This window comes from Setaria italica, chromosome V (assembly GCF_000263155.2).
Source record: "Setaria italica strain Yugu1 chromosome V, Setaria_italica_v2.0, whole genome shotgun sequence".
NCBI lineage: Eukaryota > Viridiplantae > Streptophyta > Magnoliopsida > Poales > Poaceae > Setaria > Setaria italica.
Genome location: NC_028454.1, coordinates 44,612,262 through 44,640,190, shown reverse-complemented (window position 1 = coordinate 44,640,190; position 27,929 = coordinate 44,612,262). Strand labels below are relative to the sequence as shown.

The 27,929-nt window shown below is 46.6% G+C and overlaps 2 protein-coding genes across 4 annotated transcripts; one reads left to right on the top strand and one right to left on the bottom strand.

The window, feature by feature from the left end:
• The first annotated feature begins 4,077 nt into the window (after window positions 1-4,077).
• On the top strand, window positions 4,078-13,967 carry LOC101783798 (probable UDP-N-acetylglucosamine--peptide N-acetylglucosaminyltransferase SEC). Of its 3 annotated transcripts, XM_004970980.4 has the most exons (28): window positions 4,081-4,833; window positions 4,930-5,075; window positions 5,161-5,259; window positions 5,352-5,402; window positions 5,597-5,713; window positions 5,814-5,870; window positions 6,417-6,536; window positions 6,826-6,888; window positions 6,969-7,047; window positions 7,309-7,418; window positions 7,510-7,563; window positions 7,655-7,722; window positions 7,863-7,965; window positions 8,113-8,315; window positions 8,423-8,519; window positions 8,792-8,863; window positions 8,951-9,027; window positions 9,115-9,231; window positions 9,319-9,403; window positions 9,490-9,657; window positions 10,115-10,225; window positions 10,316-10,402; window positions 10,632-10,759; window positions 11,189-11,287; window positions 11,366-11,455; window positions 11,548-11,694; window positions 11,780-11,900; window positions 11,980-13,967. In XM_004970980.4, exons 1-28 carry the CDS (start codon window positions 4,701-4,703, stop codon window positions 12,091-12,093), a joined length of 2,916 nt encoding a protein of 971 aa, XP_004971037.1. In that variant the 5' UTR covers window positions 4,081-4,700; the 3' UTR covers window positions 12,094-13,967. The 3 variants fall into 3 exon arrangements, 1 of the variants encoding a protein (XP_004971037.1); XR_002677864.1 differs by lacking the exons at window positions 11,780-11,900; window positions 11,980-13,967 and having other exon boundaries at window positions 4,078-4,833; window positions 5,334-5,402; window positions 11,189-11,271; window positions 11,351-11,455; window positions 11,548-11,687; XR_002677865.1 differs by lacking the exons at window positions 11,780-11,900; window positions 11,980-13,967 and having other exon boundaries at window positions 4,079-4,833; window positions 11,189-11,271; window positions 11,351-11,455; window positions 11,548-11,687.
• Window positions 13,968-14,529: 562 nt separating this feature from the next.
• Window positions 14,530-15,382, bottom strand: LOC101783397 (cysteine proteinase inhibitor 4). The gene has a single exon (XM_004970979.3). It carries the CDS (start codon window positions 15,227-15,229, stop codon window positions 14,747-14,749), a length of 483 nt encoding a protein of 160 aa, XP_004971036.1. The 5' UTR covers window positions 15,230-15,382; the 3' UTR covers window positions 14,530-14,746.
• Window positions 15,383-27,929: the final 12,547 nt, after the last annotated feature.

Here is a 27,929-nt window from a genome sequence, read left to right as displayed (position 1 = left end):
TTTTTTTTAAAAAAAGATTTTTTCCCCGTCCCCGAAAAAATTGATACGGGGGCAAGTTTTTCGGGTCCCGGTAACCGGTCAAGGGGGGGGGTATGCCCCTTTTTGTTCTTCCCCTTCCCCGAGGGGGGAGAGAAGGCCCAAATGGGAGGGGGCCTTATTTTTTTTTAAGTTTGGAAGGAAAGATAATTGGCTCCCCCTCCGCGGAAATTTTCGCTTTCCGGGGGGGTTGGGGGGGGGGGGAGGGATGTGATGCGATCGCAACCACAGCCGCAAGTCAAACGCCTTATACTTATGTAAGAGAGATATGTGTATCACCAGCTGGCCCAGATCTGGACACCATATTCCTGGAAAAATTTAAGGTCCGTGCCCTCCACGGTACGAGCTGAATTCTTGAGCTAAGTACAACCCTAGATGCATGGCGTCACTGTCAGCATCGCAAACAAATCCGTTGCTAGTTTACACCGTTCATACCGGCAGTATCATACGGCAGCTTCACCTGCTGACACCCTGAGTGAGTCCTTTCGATCAGAGGTGATCGATGGCACCAGCAGACTGGCTGGAGACTGCATTGGCATGAGCGAAATGCTGGGCAGCTTTTCTGAAGCCATCGATTCTGAATCTTTCTCACCTGCATACATGCAAAAGAAAGGCGCTTGAACTGTCCGTGTCCGTCCCAGCTTTTGCATCATCGGCCACGCAATCATGAGCGGCGAGATCAAAGCGAAGCCATTGTTGACCTGCAGCCTGCCCTACAGAGAGTTTTTCACCGGAAAGAAAGAAAAGGAATCTAAACACCGAGCGACACACACACAGGCCCGTTCATTCTACTTTGCTCTTTGCATTGCGCACTCTGGAACTGAAACATGATTAGTGTGGCTGCCCCCACATGACATTAGGGAAGAGGGCATTGTCAGGTTCAGGTTAGGGAAGAGGGCATTGTCAGGTTCAGGTTGGAGAGGAGAGCCCTGCTGCTTTAGGGGTTGTTTGGATACGAGATGTCAAACTTTAGCAGGGTCATATCGAATGTTCGGATGCTGATTAGAAGGATTAAGCATGAGCTAATTATAAAACTATTGCACAGATGGAGTCTAATTCGCGAGATGAATCTATTAAGGCTAATTAATCCATCGTTAGCAAACAGTTACTGTAGCACCACATTGTCAATCATGGACTAATTAGGTTTAATAGATCGTCTCGCGAATTAGACTCTATCTGTGTAATTAATTTTGCAATTAAACTATATTTAATATTTCTAATTAGTATCAAACATTGGATGTGACATAAGCTAAAGTTAACAGGGTATCTAGTCCTACTTGCTGCAACCCAACCAAAGCCATAGCAGAGAGTACCAGACCAGCACTGGCTCGCGGTTGGCGTGATGGGGATCCCCCTCCTAATCCCTCCCGCCCGCCCGCCCGCCCGCGCGCGCCATCTCATTCCCCACCCGACACAAGCAAGCACGCAGGCGAGGAGGGGGCGCGCACAGCACAGGCACAGTCGCCGCCGCTCCCCGCCCCGCGGCTGGTGGCCCGTCGGCGTTGCCGCAAATCCCCATCGGCAGGTGCAGACTCGTCGCTCCGCTCGCTCATCGGACAGGTACAGAGGCCGATCATTGCGTCCAAACCCAAATACCCAGTCCACACCGCCGTACGAGTACAGTTACTCGCAGTCAAGGCCAGCCTGCCTGACCTTGTGCTGTTGTGCAACCACACACACACACACACACACACACACACACACACACACAGAGAGAGAGAGAGAGAGAGAGAGAGAGAGAGAGAGAGAGAGAGAGAGAGAGAAGTATTGACAGGCCGTCCGGAATGGAGGAGGACACACCATGCTCATCTGCTGTGATTTCCTTGTGAGATTTCTATGGCGCAGGGAGCCCCTGCGGGGGTGAGAGGTAGCTCGACAGGGCCCCTATCTATCTTGGGGGTGAGGCCGGCGAGATGAGGAACAGAACAGGAGCCCGCAGGAGGGCCACTCCTGTTCCAGTGGCTTGCGTGCGTTGGTATGTGCCTGTCAGCCCGGCTGCGCCCGCCCGTGGCCCCCCCGCCCGGCCACCATGTGTGCGTGTCACCACGCCTCAGGGACAATGTCCGCCCCCGTGTATCGGAGCAACGTAAATGTACGCGGAGGCCTGGGTCTGCCCTGCCGCCCGATCCCTGACGATGCTCTGTTACTGTTGGTACCGAGCACTGGCAATGGAAAAGGGTGCGGACGCCGGACGGGGCCGGACGGCGACGCGGCGCGGTACGCTACGACCCCCGCGGTCCCCCGCGCGCGACCCACGCAATCATGCCGTGCGGCTTGCGAGCGATCAGCCCCCGCCGCTCCCGTGCGAAAAAGAGGCGACGACGACGAGCTCTGCGTCCGCGGCCGCCTCGCGCACCGGTTGGGTTGGGTTGTTCCTTCCTCCCGCGCGGTCCCGGGTCCTCCCCGCACGGCCGCGGGGCGCGCGCGCGCACGGGGTCATCAAGCCCCGGACGGCGATGTACTCCGCTCTCGGGCTGGGCAGGGAAGAGGCCACGGAGCCGGCACCGGAGCGCGCGCGCGGGCGTGAACTCGCGAGGCGGGGCGGGCGCGGCGTGGCTGGGTTCGCAGTTGGGTGGGACTTGGGAGTGGGAGTGGGAGCTAGCGGAAGCGCGGCACGGGGACGTGACACGGTGACAAGAGTCCCGGGGCACACCCACGACGCATCGTATCGGCCGGGTTGGCGACGGGACTAACCGATTTGAGAGGTCCCTGCGCTTGCGCTGCGCCCCGGCAGCGGCAGGTGCTGTGGCGTCGTGGCCGCCTGATTGAGGTGAGGGTCGACGGCTCAGCCGGGCGAGCAGGGGCTTGGAGCGGCTCTAGTACAGAGCTACTTCAGGGGGCTGACGACGTGCACACTGCACAGGACCGCAGCAGCTCGTAGAGACCAGAGAGAATCTGGGTTAGCCTACACTGGGCTACAGCCTACACCTGGCAGTTCAGGTGGCCTAGCGTGTAACCGAGCATCTAGGCCCGGATGAAAATGATGTTAGCATTGTTGCTTATTGTACGTTATAGCTTCCGAAATACCATGACATCTAAGCAACATTTGCCGCCATAAAAGGGAAGCCTGCAGGTACTGCAAATCAATAACCAGCTTTGGCATTAACCTGAAATAAACCCAGCACAAGTACGCGGGTCCTTACACATGCTGTACACCGTAGCGCGTTTATGGAACTAGATATGCACTTCAGCTATAAAGACGGGTGATAGATGCATCTAAAGCCTATGCCGGTGCACGATCACCCTCATCAAGGTGAGAAGAAACGGTGCAGACCAAAGTCAAAGTGGTCTAGGATGTGTTTGGTTGAGCTATGATTTTTGAAAAAATAGCTGTGGACTGCAGAAAAGCTGTTGTGAGGTGTGAGCTGTGAGAAAGTCGAAAACTATTTGGTTGGGCAACTGGGGCTTTTGAGAAAATATTTAAGTGGACTCCACGTGTCATCCACAGCCCTCCCCGTTCAACTCTCTCCCTCTCTCACTGATGAGCTGACCCTGCTCGTCAGCCTCTTCTTCTTCCTCTCACTGGCCAAGGCGTGAAGGAGCAGTGGTGGCCGGGGGCTCACCGGCCTAGGTGCACCGACCGGACCTTGCCGGCCTGGGCGCGACGCCTCCTCGTCGGGGTAGATCCACGCGGGGCTCGCGGTGAAGGAGCTTGCGACGACGGAGGAGGCTCGCGCCGGAGGAGCCTGCGCGGCGGCAGAGGAGCTCGCCGTGGTGGAGGTCACCTGCGCCCGCGCCCACGGTGGCGGAGGAGACCACGGCGGCGGCAGTGGACCGACCTCGCGATTGGCGATGGAACGACCTCGCGAGCTTCCTTTTCTGTCAGGGCGTGGTCGGATAGGGAATCGAACCGGTATTCTCTATTTAGGAGTGGCAGGCGAGTAAATAAACTGAAGTTTCTCCTCCCACAACTAGTGAAAGCAAGTTTGAACTGGCTGTGACATTCCTACTACAAAGAAAGTTACTTTTAGATAAAGTCACGCTGCCTCCTTGTGTCTTTTGGTTGGCTTTGGGCTTTTGGGAAGCAAAAGCAGCCCCAAAAGCCCAAATGAGCCTCAGTTTGTGAAGGAAAAAAGAGCAGCTGAACCGGAAAAACTAAACTAGCTATGATGGGCTCAAAGTGGCAACTATAGCCCATCAATTTCGTTTGTCATCTCGGCCATCGAATTTGGACTTGTTCTTTTCCGAGAGGATGAAGTGGACTATCTATAGGCCCAATGGATGCTGACTGGGACAGAATGCGCCCAGCCCACCAGACAAGCAATGGCCTCCACTGGCCCAGCTCATTGCATGACACATCCCGTCGTTCATACCAGACCCCCGGAATCCAATCCAACGGCTTCAAACCCCCGCACGGCGCCAACAGACAACTCCGAGCTATCAGCTCCCGCGCCCACCCGATTTCCAATCCCAGCGGCGACCGGCCTCACCTACAAATACCCCACGCGTTCCCCAAATTCTCCCCCACGAACGCGACGCGTCCGAGAAAAGCCACCATCCTCCCCCGAAAGAAGCCGAAACGCGTGCGTGAGCCATCCCCTCCACTCTCACTCCTCCCACCCCACCTGGCACGCGGAAGCTCGGCGCCGCGCGGTGTGGCGGCGGGTTAGGGTTTGGCGGCCTTGTTTATAGAAGCCTCGGGCCACCGATCGCCGTTGGCGGCGATGCTCTCCATTTGCGGTGGCGCCGTGGCCGCCGCGGAGGAACTGCGCGGGCCCTACCCGCTCCCTCCTATACATCCGCGGCCGCAGCAGCTCGGCGCGGCGATCGATGCTCTGCTGCTGAACCCCCTCCAAGGTTCGGACCTGAAACCCTCCCCTGTTCTATCAACAATTCAGTTCGATCGAAATTTCGTGGTGGAAAATGATCCGTTGTGTTTTGGTTGAGGTTCAGTTGACGAAGGCACGCGCCTCGAGATCGCGCAACAGAGTTACAACGCAGGGGATTACAGAGCAGCGCTTGAGCAGAGCAATGCGGTGTACAGGGAGAACCCGAGGCGCTTGGAGAACCTTCTGCTTCTCGGCGCCGTGTATTATCAGGTTTGCGGGCGAAATTCGGCCTCATTGCTGATATTCTGTGGCTTGGGGAGCTGTATTGATTTTGTTTCTTATAAAAAATGTTTAGCTGCGGGAGTTTGACATGTGCATCGCGAAGAACGAGGAGGCTGTGGCAATCCAGCCCAATTTCCCTGAGTGCTTCAACAACATGGCTAATGCATGGAGGGTGATGCCATTTCCTCAGGAAATTATTGGTGGAAAGTGCGGTGTTATTGTTTGCATGGCTTAATACATTTTCAGTTCTATTGTCTATTGCAGGAGAAAGGCGACATGGATCGTGCCATCCAGTACTATAAGCATGCAATTCAGGTAAGTGTACTATCTGATGGCTGAAGCTGAAATGGGGCAGGATCTTCCCTGCCATGAGATTTAGATTTTGGCTTCTATGTGTCACTGTGTCAGTGACGGGGGTGTCTTTGTTGTCACTGCATACAGTATCTTTAACTTTTTTCACTAAGTTTTTTTTTGAACTTTCAGACTAATGCTAAATTATAATTCTGTAGCTGCGACCCAGCTTTGCTGACGCATTCTCAAACTTGGCAAATGCTTATACTCGAAAAGGAAATCTCGTCGAAGCAACCAAATATTGCCATCAGGCGCTTGCACTAAATCCTCGTTTGGTAATTAACAATTGTTTTTATTAATTAGATGCTAATGAATCAAATCTTCAAACTTAACTTGGCCTTCTGGAGGTTTTGATTAACTACATTGCAAATCTAGGTTGATGCCTATTGCAATCTTGGTGATGTGTTGAAGGCACAAGGATCATGCAGAGATGTAAGTAGGGAAACAAAACCTTATCTGCTGTCCATGGCATTATTAACCAGTCTGTATCGAATTTGATGTCTCTGTACAATAAAACAGGCATCGTATCCAAGTATCCCATGGGATTTCCTGTTATAAGTGATTTTCCTTTTAGTAACCATGCAATTGTGTTCATTTCATACCAAGTTTATTGTTGTTGTGTATTGATAAATGAGCTATTTTATTCATTTCTTATGGAACCTGGAGGCTGCCCTGACATTGTTTTCTTGGTAAATAAACATATTTATCATCATTTTGACAAATTATGGCTGAAATTGACATGACAACTACACCATTTTAGAACTATTTACATTGTAGCGACTTCAACCAACTTAAACTGGCCCTGTTTGTTGCTGATTTTATCTCCACAGTTCTAGTCCCATACGAAAATTACACACTTCGCCTGTTATTTTTCCTTAAATTAAGATCCTTTGTAACACTACTTCATGTTGATCAAACAAACATGGCATTTGTACTGGTACGAACCATGATTTGGATGTTTTTATGCGACTTGTGCAGGCATACAATTGCTTTAGAGAGGCTGTAAGCATAGCACCTAGTTGTGCAACTGCGTGGCATAATATTGCTGGACTTTTCACGCAATGGGGAGATTTCAATAAGGCAGTTCTCTACTATAAGGTGTGTAATTTGCACTGACTTGACATTGCTTCTTGTTTGTAGATGCTTGGCCACATATCTCTCCTTAAGAACTACATATCGCTGTTTTGTCGTGATTCATAACTTCACCAAGAAACAACAAATAATATAATTATTCCGGAGTTCCTAAGCATGAGGGTTCTTGTGTTAGATACTTCAGTTTTTTTTCCTAATGCTCTTTTGGTGTAACTGACACCTTTCGTTTCTTCAGAAAATTACCAGTGCAACCACATTCTCATTCTGACTCTCTTAAGTTTTACTACATTATCAGGAAGCAATCAAATTCAAGCCGGCATTTCATGATGCCCATATGAACTTGGGAAATCTTTACAAGGTACCATTCCGTCTATCTTCAACGATGGTTTTATGTGGAAATATCTTTCTGACATCTTTGTGGGAAGCATTGCTTTTTAGGCTGTTGGAATGTGTCAGGATGCAATTGTATGCTACCAAAATGCAGCACAGGCATGCCCACAAAATGCAATGGCTTATGGTGAGTGTAGATTTACCTCTGGTTTATGTTATCTAAGAAAAAAAACAAGTTAACCATAGATTCCCAACTGTAACTTGACTTCTGGGATAATCATAATTACTCTACATAACAATGTGATATTATTATTTGTGTGGATGCAAGGATTATTTCTTAGGATGTCGCTGTTATCAGTTAGTTACAGATTGTTTGCTGCATCGAAAGCCAGACTTGTGGCTCTGTCATGATGTATGAGTTTGTCCTGACCATGTTCTGTGTTTGCAGGTAATCTTGGTGATGCCTACTATGAACAAGGTCAACTGGACTTAGCAATTTTAAGTTATAGACATGCCACTACCTGCAATCCGTCATATGTTGAAGCTTATAACAATCTGGTTCGTTTTTGGCATTCAGCTATGCTGTTAGACCCTCGCTTCTTTTGATCGCAAAGCATGACACTTAATATGTACTGTATTCCACTGGAAGGGAAATGCTTTAAAAGGATCTGGAAGATGCGATGAGGCAATCGGTTGCTACCAGGTTGCCATAAACTTCTCTAATTTTTCTTTATGTTTTCATCTTTTTTAATCCTAATGTAAATTTGGTCTGTCGGGCATTTTGATGTTTGCAGACATGCCTTGTTCTTCAACCTAATCACCCACAAGCTCTGACAAACCTTGGGAACGTTTATATGGAGAGGTGGGTTTATAAGTTTGTGGATCATTTATTTGGATTGTGCGAGAGTTATATCTTGGGACTTTTTCTTTATCAATATAATCATTAGCTCTCCTGCTCAGTTCGTTTTAAAAAAGAGAGTTATATCTTGGAAGTACTTGCAGGAGCATGCTGGACATAGCGGCTTCACATTTCATGGCAGCGCTTACAGTTACCACTGGATTGTCTGCACCTTACAACAACTTAGCGATGATTTACAAACAACAGGTACTTGCGTTATTGAACTGCTGCATTCTGCCAACTAACTATTTTGGACACATACTTTTGTTTAATTTACAATTCTTCATCATTATCTTTGTGTGTACATAATAGCTTGCACCTAGAATGACAATATTTTCCTCATTGTTGAATTAGGGAAACTATGCTAATGCCATAGCATGTTATAATGAAGTACTCCGTGTTGATCCTTTGACTGCCGACGGTCTTGTGAATAGAGGGAATACATTGAAAGAAGCAGGCAGAGTCAGTGAAGCAATTCAAGACTATTTGCGGGCTGCTGCAATTAGACCAACCATGGCTGAAGCTCATGCAAATTTGGCATATGCGTATAAAGACACGTAAATGCATTTCCTATCTCAACTACTGCAATGGGAAATTGCACTTAAGCCAACTGAGTCTTACTACATCGTCCTTATATGCTGTCATCTTGTATCATCATTTACAGGGGCCTAATGGATTTGGCAATTATCAGTTACAAGCAGGCCTTGCTGTTACGCCCAGATTTTCCAGAAGTTACCTGTAATCTCTTGCACACTCTACAGGTGTGGTAAAATGTTTGCCACATCAAACTCTCTTAATCTGGCATAAGCAATCTCCAGTTCTATATGATAAACAGGAACTAAATTCTACATTAGCGGAAATTAAAACTTATTTTGATTCACCCTCTGAACTTTTGGTGTTTTACTAACTTTAAATCAGAGTGGGACTTGATTTGTGAGTTCAAAATGATTTTCGTAGCACCTAGGCTAGGATTCTTATTAACATGAAGCCTGAGTCAATCAAGTTTATTTTGCTTGATTCACAATTTTTGCAGTGCGTATGTGATTGGGATGAGAGAGAAGAGAATTTCATCAAGGTAGAGGGGATTATCAGGCAGCAAATAAAGGCATGAGCCTTTTACATCTTCCTTGTTTACCTGTTCTCCATCTATACGCGTTCTTAATAGCTGTCATTCTTATTCGGTCATTTCCAGATGTCTCTTCTCCCAAGTGTACAACCATTCCATGCTATGGCATTCCCGATTGATCCAACTCTTGCACTGGAGATCAGGTTCTGTTTCTGTACTGACCTCTGTAATCAATGGTAATTCAATAGCTACTTATTGGAGCACAATGTCTTGACTTTTTTTTGTTTTAGTAAAAAATATGCAGATCATTACTCTTTGGTTGCATCACGTTTTGGGCTTCCTGCATTCTCACACCCCTCTTGTGCTCCTATCAAGGCTGATGACAAAACTTCTCGCCTTAGGATTGGGTACATTATCTACCGTTGCTACAGATTGCTTTAACTTACAAGTTGTTGCTCCCTGACAAAATCCTGTTTGTTCATTTGTTTTTTTAGATATGTGAGTAGTGACTTCGGCAATCATCCTCTATCTCATCTGATGGGATCTGTATTTGGAATGCACAATAACGACATTGTAGAGGTTGCTCGCTTATTTGCTCTGCCATTTTGATATATTTATCGTAATTCTGTTGAAGGGGGTAATAGTTATTTATGAAAATTCTTCAGGTTTTCTGTTATGCTCTGAGCCAAGATGATGGCACTGAATGGAGGCAACGTATTAAGGGTGAAGCAGAGCACTTCATTGATGTGTCAGCGATGTCATCTGATATGATTGCTAAAGTTATCAATGAAGATAAGATACAAATTCTTATAAATCTTAATGGATATACAAAGGTACTATATATTCCATAATTTAATGTAAATAATGACTTTTTTATTCAAAGTTTTATTTGTATCTGATCCATTGGCTTTCTTCCCCCCAAATTGGTCCAGTTTCCATTTGTGTATGCCGTGTAATAAGAATCCTAAATGTACTTCACTATTTCAGTTCCTGACACCAGGCCTCAAGACTAATATTGGAAATGCATGAACTTTAGTAGTCAATTTGTATACTTAATTCTAAAGCATAGCATTAGAATTGTGAACTATTCAGCTACTCAACTGTTAATTTTGTGCACTACTACTTTGTAAATGATAATTTTTCTTATCCCTGCAACTTTAAATCTGTGTAATCTGGTTCTCCTGTGCTGCATATTTTCTGGATAGTTTCTGTTTCTAGTGAAGTAATGGCATCCATTTGTTTTTCTATGTGCTTTTTTTACTTTTACACAAAAAATTGTATGTTTTTCAGGGTGCACGCAATGAAATTTTCGCCATGCAACCAGCACCAATCCAGGTTTCTTACATGGGATTTCCTGCAACTACTGGTGCAAGCTATATTGATTATTTGATTACTGATGAGGTAAAAATATTGAAGTTCTATGCCCTGTCTTATTTAAATGGCAAGTTCTTTCTTAGCCTGCATATTAATTTAAACTTGTTGCTCTGGCAGTTTGTCTCTCCGTTAAAATATTCTCATATATACTCAGAAAAGCTTGTCCACCTTCCTCACTGTTACTTTGTAAATGATTATAAACAGGTATGTATTGTGTCATACATATCAGGTAAAAGTTGCTTTGGTCCTCCAGCTTTTGAGAGAGCAGATTTCCTCTTTGCTTCCATTTATATTTATTTCCAAAATGATTCACAAGATAAAGTAATACTGGAGAACCAAACTAGGGTTTATGCCACATATGAAACAACTAAATGCAATAAGATTTGTCTCTGTATTCTGGTTTATATTCATAATGCTGATTGCTTTGTCATAGAAAAATCAAGACGTAATTGATCCTGTTTGCCCGCACAAACGCGCTGACTATGGCCTGCCAGAGGACAAATTTATTTTTGCATGCTTCAACCAGCTCTACAAGATGGATCCAGATATATTCAACACCTGGTAAATCCATTAATGTCTTACTGCTAATATGCATTTCATGGAGATATTATACCAATATCAAAGAGTAACTATTATGATATGTCACCAAAAGGTGATGTTTTGGATGTTGACATGGTCCACAAAGGTAACTTTAAACCAACTAAACTAAGGAAGTGTTTTTAGATTAATTTGCATACATAATATTCACATATTCAAAAAATATTTAGATAGTCAGGATTAAAATGTTCTGATACAAAAATATGACTTTGTTTCTTCCAACAATTCTAGTACTAACTACTATTCTCCCTGACATCACGTAGAAGGCTTTTGTTGTTTTTTACATGATCAATAAGTAGTTCAGATATGCCCTCTGTTGCATCCTCAAAAAGAAACTCTAGTAGCACCGTACTAATCAAGCGTGTTCATCAGAAGTATTTATTGCTGACTCAGGTGCAATATTCTGAAGCGTGTGCCAAACAGTGTCCTTTGGCTCTTGAGGTTTCCAGCTGCTGGAGAGATGAGATTGCGTGCATGTAATAGTCCACCCCTGTCCTCTCACTTGTGCACATTCGCTTGCATATCTATGTTTTCCTAACTTTGCACTTTTGGCAGATGCGATTTCAATAGGATAAGAGCGGACCAAATTATATTTACAGATGTCGCCGCAAAAAATGAGCATATAAGGCGAAGTACCTTGGCGGATCTCTTTCTTGACACGTAACCATCCACACTTGCTTATGATAAATATTATTGCTCACTTTTTTGCTTTTCTTCGTGAAGCTCTGACTTTGCCATCGCTGGATGAACAGCCCGCTGTGTAATGGCCACACTACTGGTACAGATGTATTATGGGCTGGCCTCCCAATGATTACTCTTCCTCTGGAGAAAATGGCAACAAGGGTTGCAGGTTCCCTCTGTCTAGCTACGGGGGTCGGGGAAGAAATAATAGTCGATAGGTTAGACTTCTCAGCTAAGAACATGTACTTTTTTCCTCTTATCGTTGAATTCTTTTTGTTATAACTAATATTTGCTATTATTCAGCCTGACAGAATACGAGGAGAGGGCCGTATTTCTAGCCACGAATCCATCAAAACTTCAAGCTCTTACAAACAGGCTCAAGGCTGTTCGGATGACCTGTCCTTTGTTTGATACATCTCGATGGGTAACATTTCAGTTTTGTTTCTGCTGCATACCTTACCTTTCCAGAGTTAGCAATTTCACCTTGGTTTAAAATTTTGCAGGTAAAGAATCTGGACAGGGCATATTTGAAAATGTGGCATCTATATTGCTCTGGTAGCCACCCTCAACATTTTAAAGTGGTAGAAGACGATAACCAGTTTGCCTTTGACCAATAAACACAGTTTACGATCATGTGCTGTAAATATCATAAGAGGTAAGTATATAGAGTTGGTCATATGGGAGGCGATTTCATCTGAGGCCTCAGCCACAGCTAAGGCCTAAGAGGACCTGGACCCTGCTTATAGAGGTAAAAGGTAATAAAAACCTTTCTTCAGTCTTAACGCTTGAACTGACAGGCATACCCGTACCAAAATCTTGGGGAACAAAACTAACCTGATGTGTTTTATGCAAAACGAGTGTGTGGGCTTGGGCTCCTAGGGAAATCCGACTAATATTCTATTATGGTGGTCCTATTGAGAGCTCTCTAGTACTGTAGTGAACATTAGCCTTCTTTTTTCTTGAAAGGAACGAGCAGGAGAGCTGCCTATTACACTGGTGAAGAAGTTAGACCCATACTGTGCAGTACATATGCAACAACAACAAAAGGGGCAATAACAACATTAGGCTGCTCTTAACGCGGAGTGGAGCATTGGACATATTCATGGACTTACCAACTCACTAAAGAGAGCAATGTGCATGTCCCTCAGAAACCTGTACTTCTGATGTGTTGTTGCAAGGTGGAAGTTAGGGCTGGTGTGAATGGCTGGCTGTTTGGCATCATTTTGGTGCTGGTGCTTCTGATGTGTTGATTTCACAGTTTTGCTAGCACTAACTTTTGAACGAGACGTGCAGATTGCCTTCGTGCCCGAGCTGGAGGAGCACGCGGTGCTTCCTTCTCAATCAGGCAGCTGATGGCACTTGTCGGGAACTGATGGTGCTGGGCCTGCGTGACGTCTGCTCCATCTGCAACGATCTGTAGGCTTTCACTGTTGTTGCAGGTTATCGCTCTCTTCGACGAAGCGGCGAACCTGGTCTCGCCAGTTTCATTGCCTTTCCGGCGCGCATCACTTGCAAAAACAAGGTCGAGTAGGTTTGTAGCTGAGCAGAGGCACGTTGGACAAAGCAAAACTACTGAAGTCCAGCGTTGCTTGCTCGCCTTGCGTAAGGTGGGTATCATAGTTGACTAACAGAACCTGCAAAAGCTCGTCAAAAACTGGGTAGCAAACTTTTACGGTGAGTTGATAAGTGAGGCAGCTTATATGAGGTGGTTCCGAAACGGATGACAGGCCATAACAGAAGTCGAAATTTGTGGCGCCCATTTTGATGAGACTGAGAACATGTCCATAGTTTGATCGGAATGCGCTCATATGGACCCTTCACAGTGACTAACAGAGCCTAGCTTTAAGAAAAACGAAGACAACTGCATAAGTTACATAATTTAGTTTACTTGATTGATTGATAAACTATAGACAATTTTGCAAAGTAACAAATCGTTAAAGGAAGATCCATGCCATTTCGTCAGCTTTGCGATGCTTCATAGCTGACTAGGAGCACAAGACAGTATGACGTGTAGAAACAAGGTGCCCACCTGCACCACCGCTTGGAACCATGCTGCGGCTGGTGGAATAGCCGAGCATGCAGCGCCTTTGGCGCTCGCTGCAAGGAGGCTTCACGTGGATTCTGCAGCTGTCCGGCGTAGCTTGCCGAGTGCCGACGAGGTGACGAGCAGGCGAAGCGTTTCCGGTAAGCCGCAAGCGGAACAAAAACATGTTGACAAAACGTATGGCCGCCTTTTTTCCCCCCACACTGATGATGGGTTTTGTTTATTGCTTACAAAGAGAGTATTTACATGCGTGTACGGTTTAACTGAGCAGCCTTTCGGGTAAACAACAATGTTGCAAATAGTCCGCTATAACTTTTTAAGATAGGTACCGCCACGATATTGCAAATATTACCGTTAATGCCTGTATATCATGAAATAGCCTCGCTAAATTCAATAGCCGCCGCTATGGTTGTAAATTATGAATATATGACTTATCTTGTGAATTGCGATCTATTTGTTTACGTTTTCATTAATGCTTGCATGTACTTAGGAAATATGAGCTGGAATTCATGAAATCGATAACGTTTACATCTAAATTTTGCTGATTTTTTCATACCACTAAAGTCTAAATTTTGCTGATTTTTTCATACCACTAAAGTCTAAATTTTGCTGATTTTTTCATACCACTAAAGGCTATAGCTGCGTTATAGCGTCTATAGCTCTTTTTTTTTTACACTCCGCTAAATTCTATAGCCCGCGATTTACAACAACCTTGGTAAAAAAAGACTCCATGTCGCATCGAAAAAGGTGGAAACATGGCAATGCAAACGTGATGCAGCTATCCATTCTTGCTGTGTGGACCGTGACTCATCAAAACCAGCTGACTTCTTAAGCAGACAGTACAAACGTGCACGATGGCCGCCGCGTGACCTTTGCTTGCCGAGGCACAGCTAGATCTGGTTCTGCAGTAAGACGGTGGCAATGTTGATCCATGGGTTCCAAGCTAGCACAAAGTTGTGTAGGCAAATGGCCCCAGGTCATCACTGATTTGGATCAATGAGCACAGATAGATACAATTCTGATTCAGAACAGCATTTTATTGTCACTCTCATCTCTCTGTACAATAGCCTTCAGACTCAGACCATCTACGGCAGCGCAAAGTTATTGTGGTCTTCACTCTCTGCTACCCTTACAAAAACAAGACTTTTATTCGCTCACCAAAGTCTGCGAGAAAGCAGACCGGCCAAAGTCACAGACGCACACACTCTCGATCGGTGCCGCCACACCTACTTCGGGGCAGCCGGCGCGAACCTGAGCAGGGTGCGCGACTCGAGCCAGGGCTTGACGACGACGACGGCGTCGAACACGCGCTCGCCCTCGCCGCTGCCGGCGTTCTCCGCGCCACCCTCCTCCTCCGCGGCGACGCGGAGGTAGTACTTGAGCCCCGACACCACCTGCCGCTGCGCCGCGACCACCCTGGCGAACTCGAGCCTGCCGCCGCCGCCGACGCGCCGCCGGTTGTACTCGGCGACGGAGAACCGGCCGAGCTCCTGCACCTCCTCGTCCCCCTCCACGTCCCGCACCTCCGTCCTCGCCCCCACCTTCCTCCCGCGCCACTCGCCGCTCGGCTTCCGGATGCGCGCCCCGCTCCCGCTCGGCTCGTCGTCGGCGCGCGCGGACGGCGCCGCGGCCACGAGCATGACGACGGCGAGCAGGATGCAGCAAGCGCCAAGAAGAGGAGCCATGGCACCACCGTACTTTCTTATCATCACTGATAGCTAAGTGTGGTTTCGAGTTTGTGACAGCTTGTGCTTTGTGGATGATCGAGTGACGCCAGAGCAGTGCACGATGCCGCCGCCGTTATATAGCGGGGGAGCTTCGGCTGCTTGGAAGGGCACGGCCACGGGCGGGTGAGGCCAAACGCGGCGCGCAGTGGGTGCGTGAACTGCGCGTCCCGAGGTGGCGCCGCGCGGGGGTGGGGATGCATGGGATAGGGACGAGCGGGAGGCGGGCGGATGACACGTCGGCCGGCGGGGCATGGTCGCGTGGCGTGGTGCTGCCGCGTAGACGGCGGGCTGCTCGTGAGGTGGTGGGGCCGGTTCCTCGTGGGCTATGACGGCATGACGCCAGGCCGCCGCGAGGGGTTGTTGTTTCTGACCAACAAAACTGGTGGACGTCCGGCTGTGTTTGTTGGAACTTGGAACTAAACGGATATGGTATACGGATTACACGGCACCGTACTGGGCCCTGGGCCCTGGAGGAGCTTCTGCTCGACACCACTGCTCGTCTCTTCCCATGTTTCCTTTTTCCCAATGGCTAGCTAGTGTGGAGTTGCCTGTGGCGTATTGCCGGCGGTGACATTGCTCGCTTTTATCGGTATTGCCATGCAATCAGGTTTGCTGTGCTCAATCGTGTTCGAATCTGAACAACGCCGTGGTTTCGTCCCCAATCGTTGAACAGCCAAACTTCCTTCGCGGCGACTGACTGAGATAGAGTTTGAGCAGAACATGCGTACTCAATCGTGTTCGAATTTGAACAACGTAACGCCGTGATTTCCATATTGTTGGAAGCTTACAGACCAAACAACGCCAAAAATCCAAAATCCATATTTGCCGTGCATATATACTACTAATACATGACAGACCTTGAGGACGGTCGGTGTGGTCAACTTTGTTCAGCTTTGCCTCAAGCTCATCTTGCTCCTCGTCGGCCTGTGCTCGCCGCCGCGGCCGACGTCCGGCCTGCTACACCGGAGCAATTTGGACCTTTTCCACCTTTTTATGATTCAGATTTGAACTGCGGTCTCTCGTCTATCAGCAAGTCAGCAACAAAGCAATGCATCTCATGCACGTGTTTGTGACCGTGCAGCCACTCCTGTTGAGCGACGGACGACTGCAGTGCGGCTCGTCGGTGACTCGGTGTAGTAGAGCTGTGGAACTCGTGGGGAACTCTCTTTTGTGCCCGGCCCATGCACGAAGGCCTTATTAAACCAAAAAGCCGGCCTTGCCGAGCTCAGCCACACAAAGCCCAATAAACCCTATCTCGGCCCACGATGGAGGGAAGCCTGACCGACCAGCAGCGCCCCACGACGGCCGGGGGGCTGCCGGCCTCGCCTCCGCCGCCGGCCCCGCCGGTAGCGCGCGAACGACCGAGTGATCCGAATATCCGATCGGGTGATTTCTCTCTCGCAGGTGACGGGAGACTACGGGCGGTCGTGGCGGCGGCACGAGCCGATCGACGTGAAGGGCGTGATCCAGCCGTACCCCTACCGCCCTACGCCACCAGCACCAGCGGCACCCTGCGCGTGCTCATGCGCTCCTTCACCGGCCTCGGCAGGGTCTACACGGCCGAGTCCAAGGACGGCGGCGCCACCTGGCCGCTCCCACCGCCCTGCCCAACCCCAACTCGGGCATCGACGGGACCAGGACGCGCGGCGGTGGTCTCGTGCTCGCGTACAACGCCCGCTCCAGGGGGCAGCTCAAGCTGGTGGCCGTCTCCGACGACGGCGGCGACTCGTGGAAGGAGGGCGTCCTCACGCTGGATCGAGGACACCACGGGCATGGAGTTCTCGTACCCGACCGTCATCACCAGCTAGCGGCGACGGCCTCATCCACGTCACCTACACCTGCTACAACCGGACGCAGATCAAGGTGATCATCGCCATGCAAGTTCTCCAATTCTTCACGGAAGTCGCCGCGCGCTCCATCAGCGCTGCGGTCTTCTTCTTCTTCTTCTTCCACTATTGCTGCAGCTGCGCGTTTATCTCTGAATCTCTAATCCGATTAACTGTTTTCTGACTGCAGCATGTGGTTATTCAGCCCGGGAGATGGTTCGCATGATGCTGATGACAAACAACTGGCCTGCTGGAGCAGGCTACTGTATGAATGAGACGTAGGTGCAGTACTCATACAAGATCATATCAGCAGTAGGCTAGAAAATTAAAGCTCACATCTTTATCATAGATAATGTTCGTGGTGGAGATACATCTGCACACAGATCTAAAGGAACAGAAGCCGAAATCCAACCCCATCAAAATCAAAGAAATGTATCAATTAGGCCTGTGGACGCACGCTGTATACACTTAAACAACTGAATAATTGCACGGCCAGGAATTAACTACTAATAAATAAAAAGTGTATGGATCTGCTAATGATCTTGTAAATCTGTTACAACAACTGTTTGATGGAACTGGAGGTGGGGGGGCGGGGTATGTACATATCTCTTTCTTTCTCTCTATCATTGTACTGGTTGATGTTGATGAGTCCAAAATAACAGATGATGCCTGACTACTTTTATTTTTTATCAACAGTCCCTTCAGAAACGTCTAGACCATATGAATTTCAAATTTTTATTAGGTTTTGAACATAGATATATAACAGGCGCATTACAAATCAGTTATAAGTTTTTGGAGACAGACGCCTCCTTTTTTCTGAGACCAAGGTGAAGGGATTTGATTTGATTTTTTTTTCAAAAGGGAGAAATTATATTACCGGTGCAATCGGGGCTCGATGCTTGATCCCGAATCAAATAAACTAGACAGAATGCAAGCGACACATTATCCTTGCAATGTTCACTTTACACGTTGGCCACTTCATGATCAATGCTAGTGCTGCATGTAGTTTCCTTTTGCAAAGTCCAACCAGAAGGAGAGGATCATATCTGATCCGAATGGAAATGGAAAAGGACCGAGCAGTCTGCTGCTGGGGGACAGTATCATGATAACCATTTCCATTTTTTTATATACATAAATGTATAATGTCCCCACTACTCCAATCCGCAACCATACTTTAGGTTCTATAATTGAAGTCTTTTTTTTGCATACCTAATTGGAGCTTGACACACGCTGATCGTCGGGATCAGGAAATAATGCCGGATAAAACACATGCTTTGTGGTCAGGGAAAATGCGTATAATCATCAGGATCATATTAACAACAGTATGCGCATGAATGGCTAACACATGCTGACATGCATGCACGCTGAACTTGGATGTCATATCAGTGTATGCCCTCGCTACACATCGAAGTATGCAATAATGCACATTTAATTACAAAAAGGACTCCCAAAGGTGCGTGCAGTGATTATATATATTTCAGAAAACCTAAGAGTAGACGAGTAGTGAGATTTTTTTTTCGAAAAAGTGACGAGTAGTGAGATTGTGAGAGCATGCAGGGTATGAATTTTAAACAATTTTAAATGCATAAGGCCAGTCTTGATAGAGTTCCATAGAAATTTTATTAGTATTAAATTTCATGCCATGTCAATATGTTTGCTTACTTGACAAGTTCACTACGAGGACATCGATGAGAGAGGAGTTTCGTTTCCATGACACCCAACCAGGCTTAGTTATCAAATTCTCGGTCTTTGTAACAATATAATGAAACTGTGCAGTGAGACTGGCCTAACAAGTGCTCCTTCCCCACCTTAACATAATAAGTATTTTTATTTAAAAAGCCAAAAGTTATAACTATTTCATCAGCAATGCCAAATTACATATTGTATGTGCTAGACTTACAGAAGTTATAGCACAATCCACATTCAATAATTAAATTCTTACGATCCAATTTTTCAAGTTTTTTTGCCCATCCATCCAGAACGGTGACACGAACCATATAGAAACTTGATTATGTTATGTTAGCTCCTAGCTCAGACATGTCACTGCCGAGCAACATACACACAGCAGACTCGTTTGACGGCTTGTTTGACTTGGGGTTAGCGTGCACACGCGTGTTGATTACGACGCAGATCAGATGGGGATCGATGGAGGGAAAAAGATAATCGCCGTGATCACGCGGCGTGATTCATTACGTACGTGGACAGTTTCCTGCTGCCGCCTGTAGTCTGTAGATAGCTAGATAAGGTCGTCGTCGTAACGTTAGCGTGTCAGGCTGTGAGCGTGACTCTCACGTCAAATGCTCGCTGGCTGGGACCTGCCGGAGCTTGACGAGGAGGCTACCTCTTCGCGGCCGCGCGGGGCACCGACGACTGTTCCGGCCGACCTGAGATCCATCATCCATGCTTGCCTATCGCGCGCGCGTCTGTCTGAACAGGCGGCAAAAACGCATTGGAAATGCGACAGCGTCCCAGATTTCGTTGCACAGGTTCCCGTGCATTATTGTAGCAATGCTTGGAGTAGTAGCATAATCTCGTGATGAGAACGTGGGCAATTGGGTCGTGCACAATACGACTATACGTACATGCATGATGCGCAATGCAAGTCGCCATTCACTGACGAGCCACTGGCCACAATGCTATGCTACGGATGCATCATTGCTGCTCGCTTTTCGCCCACCAGATAAGGTTTTGCCCAACTTAATCCGTGCCATTAGCTGGCGATAATATCCACTGCACATTTGACAACTCTTCGTCGCCGCGCACAATTGCATGCGTTCATCAACGGCACTGCTATATGTTAGTTTGATCTCCACCCCGACTCGGTCCAACGATCGAGTCCGATCCAATCTCGTGCCCTGATCGGAGACGCGCAACCAATCCATGATTGCGGACCTCCATCGCGCAGCGCATATAAAAGGAGAGGTGGGGGCTGGGGGCACGAACGCCCAAGGTCGCTACCATGCCCTACTCGCCCACCTACAGAAACCTGATCTAATCTATTCACTGTTAGCGGCGGGAAGCTCTACCACCTCCTGCTACACCGCACTCGCCGCGTCGTCGTCGCCGCTGCCGTCTCCATGGCGAGCTCAAGCACTAAGACCGATGGTTGACATCTCTACTCTCCCTCTCGTTCTCTCCTTTTGTTTTCTCTGATGTAGATCTTAGACAATGTTTTAATCTAAAGTTTAAGTTGTTGATCCGCTAGTTGTGATCCTATGAACCTATCAATGGTATCAGAGCAGTTTTAGTGTATACATCTAGTCGGGGAAAGAAGGTTTTGAATCGAAACATTTAGAAGGAGATGAATCAGAAATTTCAGCATTTTTTTTTTCAAAAGCGGCTACCGCTGGATCCACTGACGACCGCTGGCGGCGCTCCGCCGCAAGACCCAAGGCGACAACCGCCGGATCTCGGACCAACGGCCGCCAGTAGCAAGAAGAAACCCTAACCCTAAGAAGAGGAAGAATCCGTGAGAAAAAGGACAGAACCTTACCGGATCCACTCTGCCCTCCAGGAAGAAGAAGGGAGACGCGCGGCAGGTACCCAGGGCACCGACGCTGGACCACTCGACGGCGACGCGCTAACCCTAGGTTGAGCGCGCGCGCCGGCGAGGGGACTGGCAGCGGCGCCATCACTCGTGGTCACCCACCGGCGGAAGGAGCTACAATGGCGCCGCAGATGGGCCTGCCGAGGGGAAGCCTCGGGCCAGGCGTCACGCCGCTCGCTCGCCCGCCCCGCTTGGCTCTGCCGCTCAGCACTCGCTCGTGTGGCGGCACTGAAAGAGGAGGAGGAAGGGAGCAAAATGACTAGGGTTTGGCCGGTGCCGAGCGACTCGTGGGTTTTGATCCCACGAAAGTGCTGGACAGCTGTCGATTTCGATCCGACGGTGTAGATCACTTGCCGGGATTTGGAACAAGCGGGAGGTGGCTTTGCCGGCCCAGGCCTAGGTTGTGGCCTGGGAGGCACCGCGCGCGCTCCTGCGGTCACAGGCCGAGCCGTATTGTTGTTTGGGCTAGCAAGAGAAGTAGCAGGCCGGAGTAGGGGAAGCTGGGCCGCCGTTCGACGGCGCGCGATGGGTTGCTTCCTCACTCGGGCCGAAAGAGCAGAGAAGATTGAGCCCCTATTTTTTTCTAGCATTTTTAGCATTTTTCCTGGAAATTGAATTAGTGGCTCAAATAAAATTAGTTTTAAGGAGTTTTCCTGTGGGTAAAATTCACAAATTAAGTTTAAACTTCCGCTGTATTAAGTTTAAGTTAAGTTGAATTTTTTTTGCTTTATTTTGCCAATTTATACATTAAGATGAAGTTTTTTAGTCTATTTCTCTAATTAAATTGGAACCAATGGGAAAATTTAATTAGAAAATAAGTATTTTTTCTGAGTATGATAATTTTATCTACTGACCAACGTTGTTGATAAAATTATTGTACTGGTAAGTTTTATTTTATCATTGTTGATTCTATTTCTACTCAATGGTGATATGGAATTAATAATGAGAAGTTTTATGTTTTAATTTGACCAACGTTGAATTAACTCAAATCTTTATGAATTTTATTTGCAGGCAATTCTTTGAGTTACATCTCGTCTATAGAGCCTCTCAGTGGAGGGAATTATGGCTTATAGTGAGAGAAGATTGAAATAGCGCTTGCGCTGTCGGATATTGATCTTGCACTGACTGATCCCTGTCCCATAGCTCCTGAGGACCCTGTGAGGGCTGAGAATGAGAGCGGAGATGATTTCAACGCTCCGGTGCGTGATCATGCACCAATTAGAATGTAGTACGATCTTGATCGTGTGAAGTAGCATCAGTCAAACAGAAAGTGCATGATGGTGATTAAGAGCTCCATTTTGGAGGCAATAAGGTGCAATCCCAGAGTGTACCACCATCAAGGAGTACCTGAGAAAGGTGGAGAGTCACTTTACTAGCTCTTCAAAAGCTTATGCAAGTACTCTTATTAAGAGGCTTGTTACTATGAAGTATACTGGTGGTGGAATAAGGAAGCACATATTGAGAATGAGCAACATGGCTTCCAAGCTTAAGCCTATGGACATGGAGCTCAAAGATCAGTTCGTAGTCCATTTGATCTTTGCCTCCCTACTCAAGGAGTTTGAGGCTTTTGCTATTAATTACAACTCACAGCCAAAAAAGTGGGGCATTGAGAAGATGATTGCCATGTGTGTGCAGGAAGAAGAAAAGACTTAAGGGCTCATATGATGATTCTATCAATTACCTGAGCCAAAATAAAAAGAGAAATTATCAGAATAGTAATTCTAAGCTACAAGGAAAACCTTAGTGGAATAATACCTTTTCTTCTAAGACACATGAAAAGGCTCCACTAAATGATCACTATCAAAGATCAAACTATGAAGAGGTAGTGGATAAGAACACTTGCAAGTGGTGCAAGAAGAAAGGACACTACCAGAAGAATTGTGTAGAATTCTTAAAGTTTCTGTGTAAGAGAGGTAAGGACCTTATTACATTTGAAGATGAGAACTTGTATTTAAGTTGTGCAAAATCTACCTGGTGGATTGATTGAGGTGGAACTGTTCATGTTGCAAATTCATTACAGGGCTTCCATACGAGGAGGATCCTGCAAAGAGGAGAAAAAAACATTAAAGTAGCAAATGGCGTCAAAGCTGAAGTCGAAGCCATTGGAGAAATCCCATTAGAATTAGCAAATGGCGTTGTACTTCATCTGAGAGATGTTTTTCATGTACCCTCTTTGCGTAGAAATTTAATAAGTGTATCGCGCTTGGACAATGATAGTTTTGGTTGTCATTTCGGTGATGGACAATATAAAATTAAGTTTAATAATAAGTTTGTTGGTCTTGCCTTCAAGACAAGCTTTATTTGTTATCACTTTGTGAGAATGTGAAAGTTGTAAGCGTTGACAATGTGAATGACTCCTCATCTATGAATGTAACAAATAAGCGGAAAAGAATTGATGATGTATCTTCGAGATTATGGCACTATCATTTAGACCATATTTCGAGGGGGAGAATTGAACGGTTAATTAAGGAATCAATTCTTCCACCTTTAGAATTTTCAGATTTAGAGCAATGCATCGATTGCACTAAGGGAAAGTTTGTTAAAAAAAATTAAGAAAGACGCCAAAAAAAGCACAGAAATTTTAGAAATAATTCACACAAATATGTGGTCCATTTCCTGTGACATCTGTGGATGGTTATGATTCTTTTATAACATTCACATATGATTATTCACGTTATGGTTATATTTATCCAATTAAGGAACGTTGAGAAGCATTGGATAAATTCAAGATATTTAAGTCTGAAGTAGAAAATCAGTATAGTTTAAAGATTAAGATAGTAAGATCTGATCGTGGGGGGAGTACTACGGTCGACATACCCCATATGGCCAAGTTACTGGACCTTTTGCAAGGTTTCTACAGGAAAATAGCATAGTTGCCCAGTACTCTACACCGGGCGAGCCTTAGCAGAATGGAGTAGCTGAAAGACGTAACTGTACTTAATGGATATGGTGAGAAGTATGATAAATTACTCCACGTTACCGATTAGTTTGTGGATGGAGGCGTTAAAAACCGCAATTCACATTCTTAATTGAGTTCCCAGTAAGTTGTTATCTAAAACACTGTATGGGTTGTGAATTGGACGAGAGACCTCACTTAATTATTTGTGTGTGTGGGGCTGTCTAGCTGAGGCTAAAGTGTTTAACCCAAATATTGAAAATTATATTCTAAGGCAATCGGTTGTCATTTCATTGGCTATCCAGATAAGTCAAAAGGTTATTGTTTGTACTATCCTGGCAAACATACTAAGGGGGTGTTTGGATACTAGGTGCTAAACTTTAGCAGTGTCACATCGGATGTTCGGATGCTAATTAGAAGGACTAAACATGAGCTAATTACAAAACTAATTACAGAACCCCTATGCTAATTCGCGAGACGAATCTATTAAGCCTAATTAATCCATCATTAGCAAATGGTTACTGTAGCACCACATTGTCAAATCATGGACTAATTAGGCTTAATAGATTCGTCTCGCGAATTAGACTCCATCTGTGTAATTAGTTTTGTAATTAGTCTATGTTTAATACTCCTAATTAGTATCAAACATTCGATGTGACAGGTGCTAAACTTTAGCACGGGGTATCCAAACACCCCCTAAGTTTGTAGAAACGAGACACGCTGTCTTTTTGGAGGATGAGATGATTAGGGGGAGCACGATACCCCGAGAAATTAGCCTTGAGGAGAAACGGGTACACATACCCACTCCGATGATTCATGAATCTTTTTTCTCGATACCTGTTGTTGCTGCACCGATAGTGCAGGACACTGTAGTTACATCACCTGTTGTAGTTCTCCCGTGACAACAACAAATGAGTATGAGGAACATGTCCTTCAGATCCTATAGAACCTATTGTCACACATGAGGAAGAGCTGCAACAGCCCCAAATGGAGGATGTGCCAAATGTTGAGGCTCCCAGAAGGTCTCAAAGAGTTAGGAAGTTAGCTATTCCTGATGACCATGAAGTCTATGTCAGTGAAGAAGTTCAAATGGAGGGAGGTCCCACCTCATTTGAAGAAGCCATGAGAAGCACTCACTCATCGAAATGGCTTGAAGCCATGGAAGGTGAAATGAGATCTATGAGTAGCAACAAAGTCTAGGATTTAGAAGAATTTACTAAATGAGTCAAGACAGTAGGTTGTAAATGGTTCTACAAAACAAAATGTGACTCCAAAGAAAATGTCAAAAGATATAAAGCACGACTTGTAACAAAAGGCTTCATGCAAAGAGAAGGAATAGAATATAATGAGACTTTTTCTCCAGCCTCATGTAAGAATTCTTTTAGAATTATAATGGCTTTAGTGGCGCACTATGATTTAGAATTACATCAGATGGATGTAAAGACGGCTTTTCTCAATGGAGATTTGGAAGAAAATATTTACATGGCACAACCCAAAGATTTTGTCATGGAAGGAAAAGAACGGATGGGATGCCACCTGAAGAAATCCATTTATGGATTAAAACAAGCCTCCAGACAATGGTACTTGAAGTTTGATGAGATAATAAGAAAGTTTGGGCTCAATGAGAATAAGGAGGACAATTGCGTTTATGCAAAGTTTAAGAGTGGTAAATTCATTTTCCTCATCCTTTATGTGGATGATATCCTACTTGCTAGTAGTGATGTTAGTCTGTTATTCAAGACGAAGAAGTTCTTATCCTCGAACTTTGATATGAAAGATCTTGGTGAAGCTTCATTCATTTTAGGAATTGAAATTCATCGAGATAGAAGAAAGGGGGTTTTAGAATTATCGCAGAAGGCATATTTAGAAAAGATTCTAAAGAAGTATAGTATGCATGCGAGTAAGCCTACGCCTACTTCCATAGTCAAGGGCAATAGATTTGAGAAATTTCAGTGTCTTAGGAACCAATATGAGATCGATCAAATGAAAGCGGTTCCATATGCTTCAGCTGTCGAAAGCTTAATCTATGCTCAAGTACGTACACGTCCTAACTTAGCTTTTGTTACCGGGATACTTGGCAGATATCAGGATAATCCAGGAATAGATCACTGGAGAATGGTAACTAAGGCATTGCGTTATACGTAAGGCATGAAAGGCCTCATGTTAACGTACAGAAGAACCGATTCCCTTAAAATAGAAGGGTACTCATATTCAGATTTTGCGGGAGATGTAGACGATAGAAAGTCCACATTAGGTTATGTATTCACTCTCGCAGGTGGAACTATATCGTGGAAAAGCTCTAAGCGAACCATTATAGCATCGTCCATGATCTATGCCGAGTTTGTAGCTTGTTATGTGGCCACTGGGCAGGCAAAATGGCTAAAGAAATTTGTACCCAGGTAAGTGGTGCTGCCAAACACATTATGTTATGAAAGAGAAAATCCAGAATCATACCATAAGTCTAGAATACATAAGAACAAAAGAAATGCTCACGGATCCGCTCACGAAAGGCTTACCGCCCAGTGTGTTCAGATAACACTTAGCCGGCATGGGTTTACGGGAAAAGCCTGTGATTCTTGGATACTAAGGGCCTAGAATAAGAATCTGTTTCAAAATAGAAAGATGTGTTGTAACTGTTGAATCTGATAGTAAGTAATTGACTATTATGACGAGACATGCTCTATACATTGATCTGTGATGAAATGGGTGTTAAGTTAAATTTAAGACTAAGTTTAAGTATGAGGTGAGATCAAGGGGAGAATGTTAGTTTGATCTCCACCCCGACTCAGTCCAATGATCGAGTCGGATCCTATCTCGCGTCCTGATCAGGGGCGCACAACCAATCCATGGTTGCGAGCCCCCATCGTGCAGTGCGTCTAAAAGGAGAGGTGGGGGCTAGGGGCACGAACGCCCAAGTTCGCTGCCGTGCCCTATTCGCCCACCTACGGAAGCCCGATCTAATCTAGACGCGGTTAGCGGCGGGAAGCTCCGCTGCCTCCTGCTACACCACACTCGTCGCGCCGCCGCTGTCTCCATGACGAGCTCAAGTATTAAGACTGATGGTTGACATCTCTACTCTCTCTACTCTCCCTCCATCTCGCTCTCTCTCTGTTTTCTCTGATGTAGATCTTAGACAATGTTTTAATCTAAAGTAGTGATCCTATGAACCTAATCACTATAAGCTCTTTGTTCTGATCCGGTGATCCCTTTCCACCATCCGCAACCTTGCATTGCAAATTTGCATGTCGCACCGGACCAAATCCCCGTCCAGGTGCACAACGAACATGTCGCCCGTTTTAGCTAAGCGAGGCCGCTGGAATTGGGATCAGACGAACGATGCATGCGGACGCAGAGCCACCACAACGACCCAAAATGAGGCAAGAAACATCTGGGCCATGTTTAGTTACTCCCAACTCCCAACTTTGACACTATGCAAAAAGAAGATTCCCCATCACATCAAACTTGCGGTACATGCATGGAGTACTAAATGTAGATGAAATTAAAAACTAATTGCACAGTTTTGTTGTACTTTGCGAGACGAATCTTTTGAGCCTAATTAGTCAATATTTGGACAATAATTCACAAATACAAACGAAACGCTACAGTGTGCTACAGTGCTGTAACAGTAATTTGGCACCTCCCAAATTCCCCAACTAAACACGGCCCTGTTGATCCACTGAACCTGGACGCCTTCCCGCGAGTCCTCTCCACGGCACACACGTGACTGACTCGAGGAGTCGGAGGATCCCATCCCATTCTAGAACTGGCACTGGCAGCGGGCCCTTCCTCCCTCCCAGTCCCAGGCGGCCAGGCCACACAACACGGCACAACAAACACGAGCCCTGGCGTGGCCGCCTAGCCCGCGCGCGCGCTGGCGCCTGAGCGGAACGAGCCGGGGGGCAGCTTCTGGCCTTTGCCGTGTGCGTTGGGTTGGGTTGGGGCCTTGGGGGATATTGTTCAACGCATGGTTAGTTCGACGGAAACCACGAACGGGCAAACCGGCGGAGCGGCCGGCCTTCCCGGCGAAACGGTGGGTCGATGTCCTACGCCCGCTCGCGGTCACGGACGGACACCGGAGGCCAACCTTAATAATTCCTGGCCCACCGGCGCCGCTCTCGGAATCCCCCTGATACGTGTTACGTGCCCGTGCGCCGTGCACCGTGCGCCGGTGGCTGTGGAGGACGATGGTCACATATGCCGTCGTCGTCCTGGCTCATCACACGACGATGGACGTACTCACTCTCTCGCGTGCTTGTATCTTCCTACTGGCGGCGGACGACGATATGTACGATACCTGTGCTTCGTACGCATCTGGCGATAGCACAGCACGTCTCTTCGACTCCAGATGCGCACGCCGCCATAGTGGGGATGCTACTGAACTCAACATGGTTTCCAAGTGATAATCTGTCACCG

Excerpts from the sequence above, each read along its gene's own strand:
- LOC101783798 (XM_004970980.4), top strand. The coding sequence starts at position 4,701 with ATGCTCTCCATTTGCGGTGGCGCCGTGGCCGCCGCGGAGGAACTGCGC. Across the intron at positions 5,076-5,160 it reads TCGGCGCCGTGTATTATCAG|CTGCGGGAGTTTGACATGTG; the intron begins GTTTGCGGGCGA and ends AAAAATGTTTAG. Across the intron at positions 6,537-6,825 it reads AGGCAGTTCTCTACTATAAG|GAAGCAATCAAATTCAAGCC; the intron begins GTGTGTAATTTG and ends CTACATTATCAG.
- LOC101783397 (XM_004970979.3), bottom strand. The coding sequence starts at position 15,229 with ATGATAAGAAAGTACGGTGGTGCCATGGCTCCTCTTCTTGGCGCTTGC.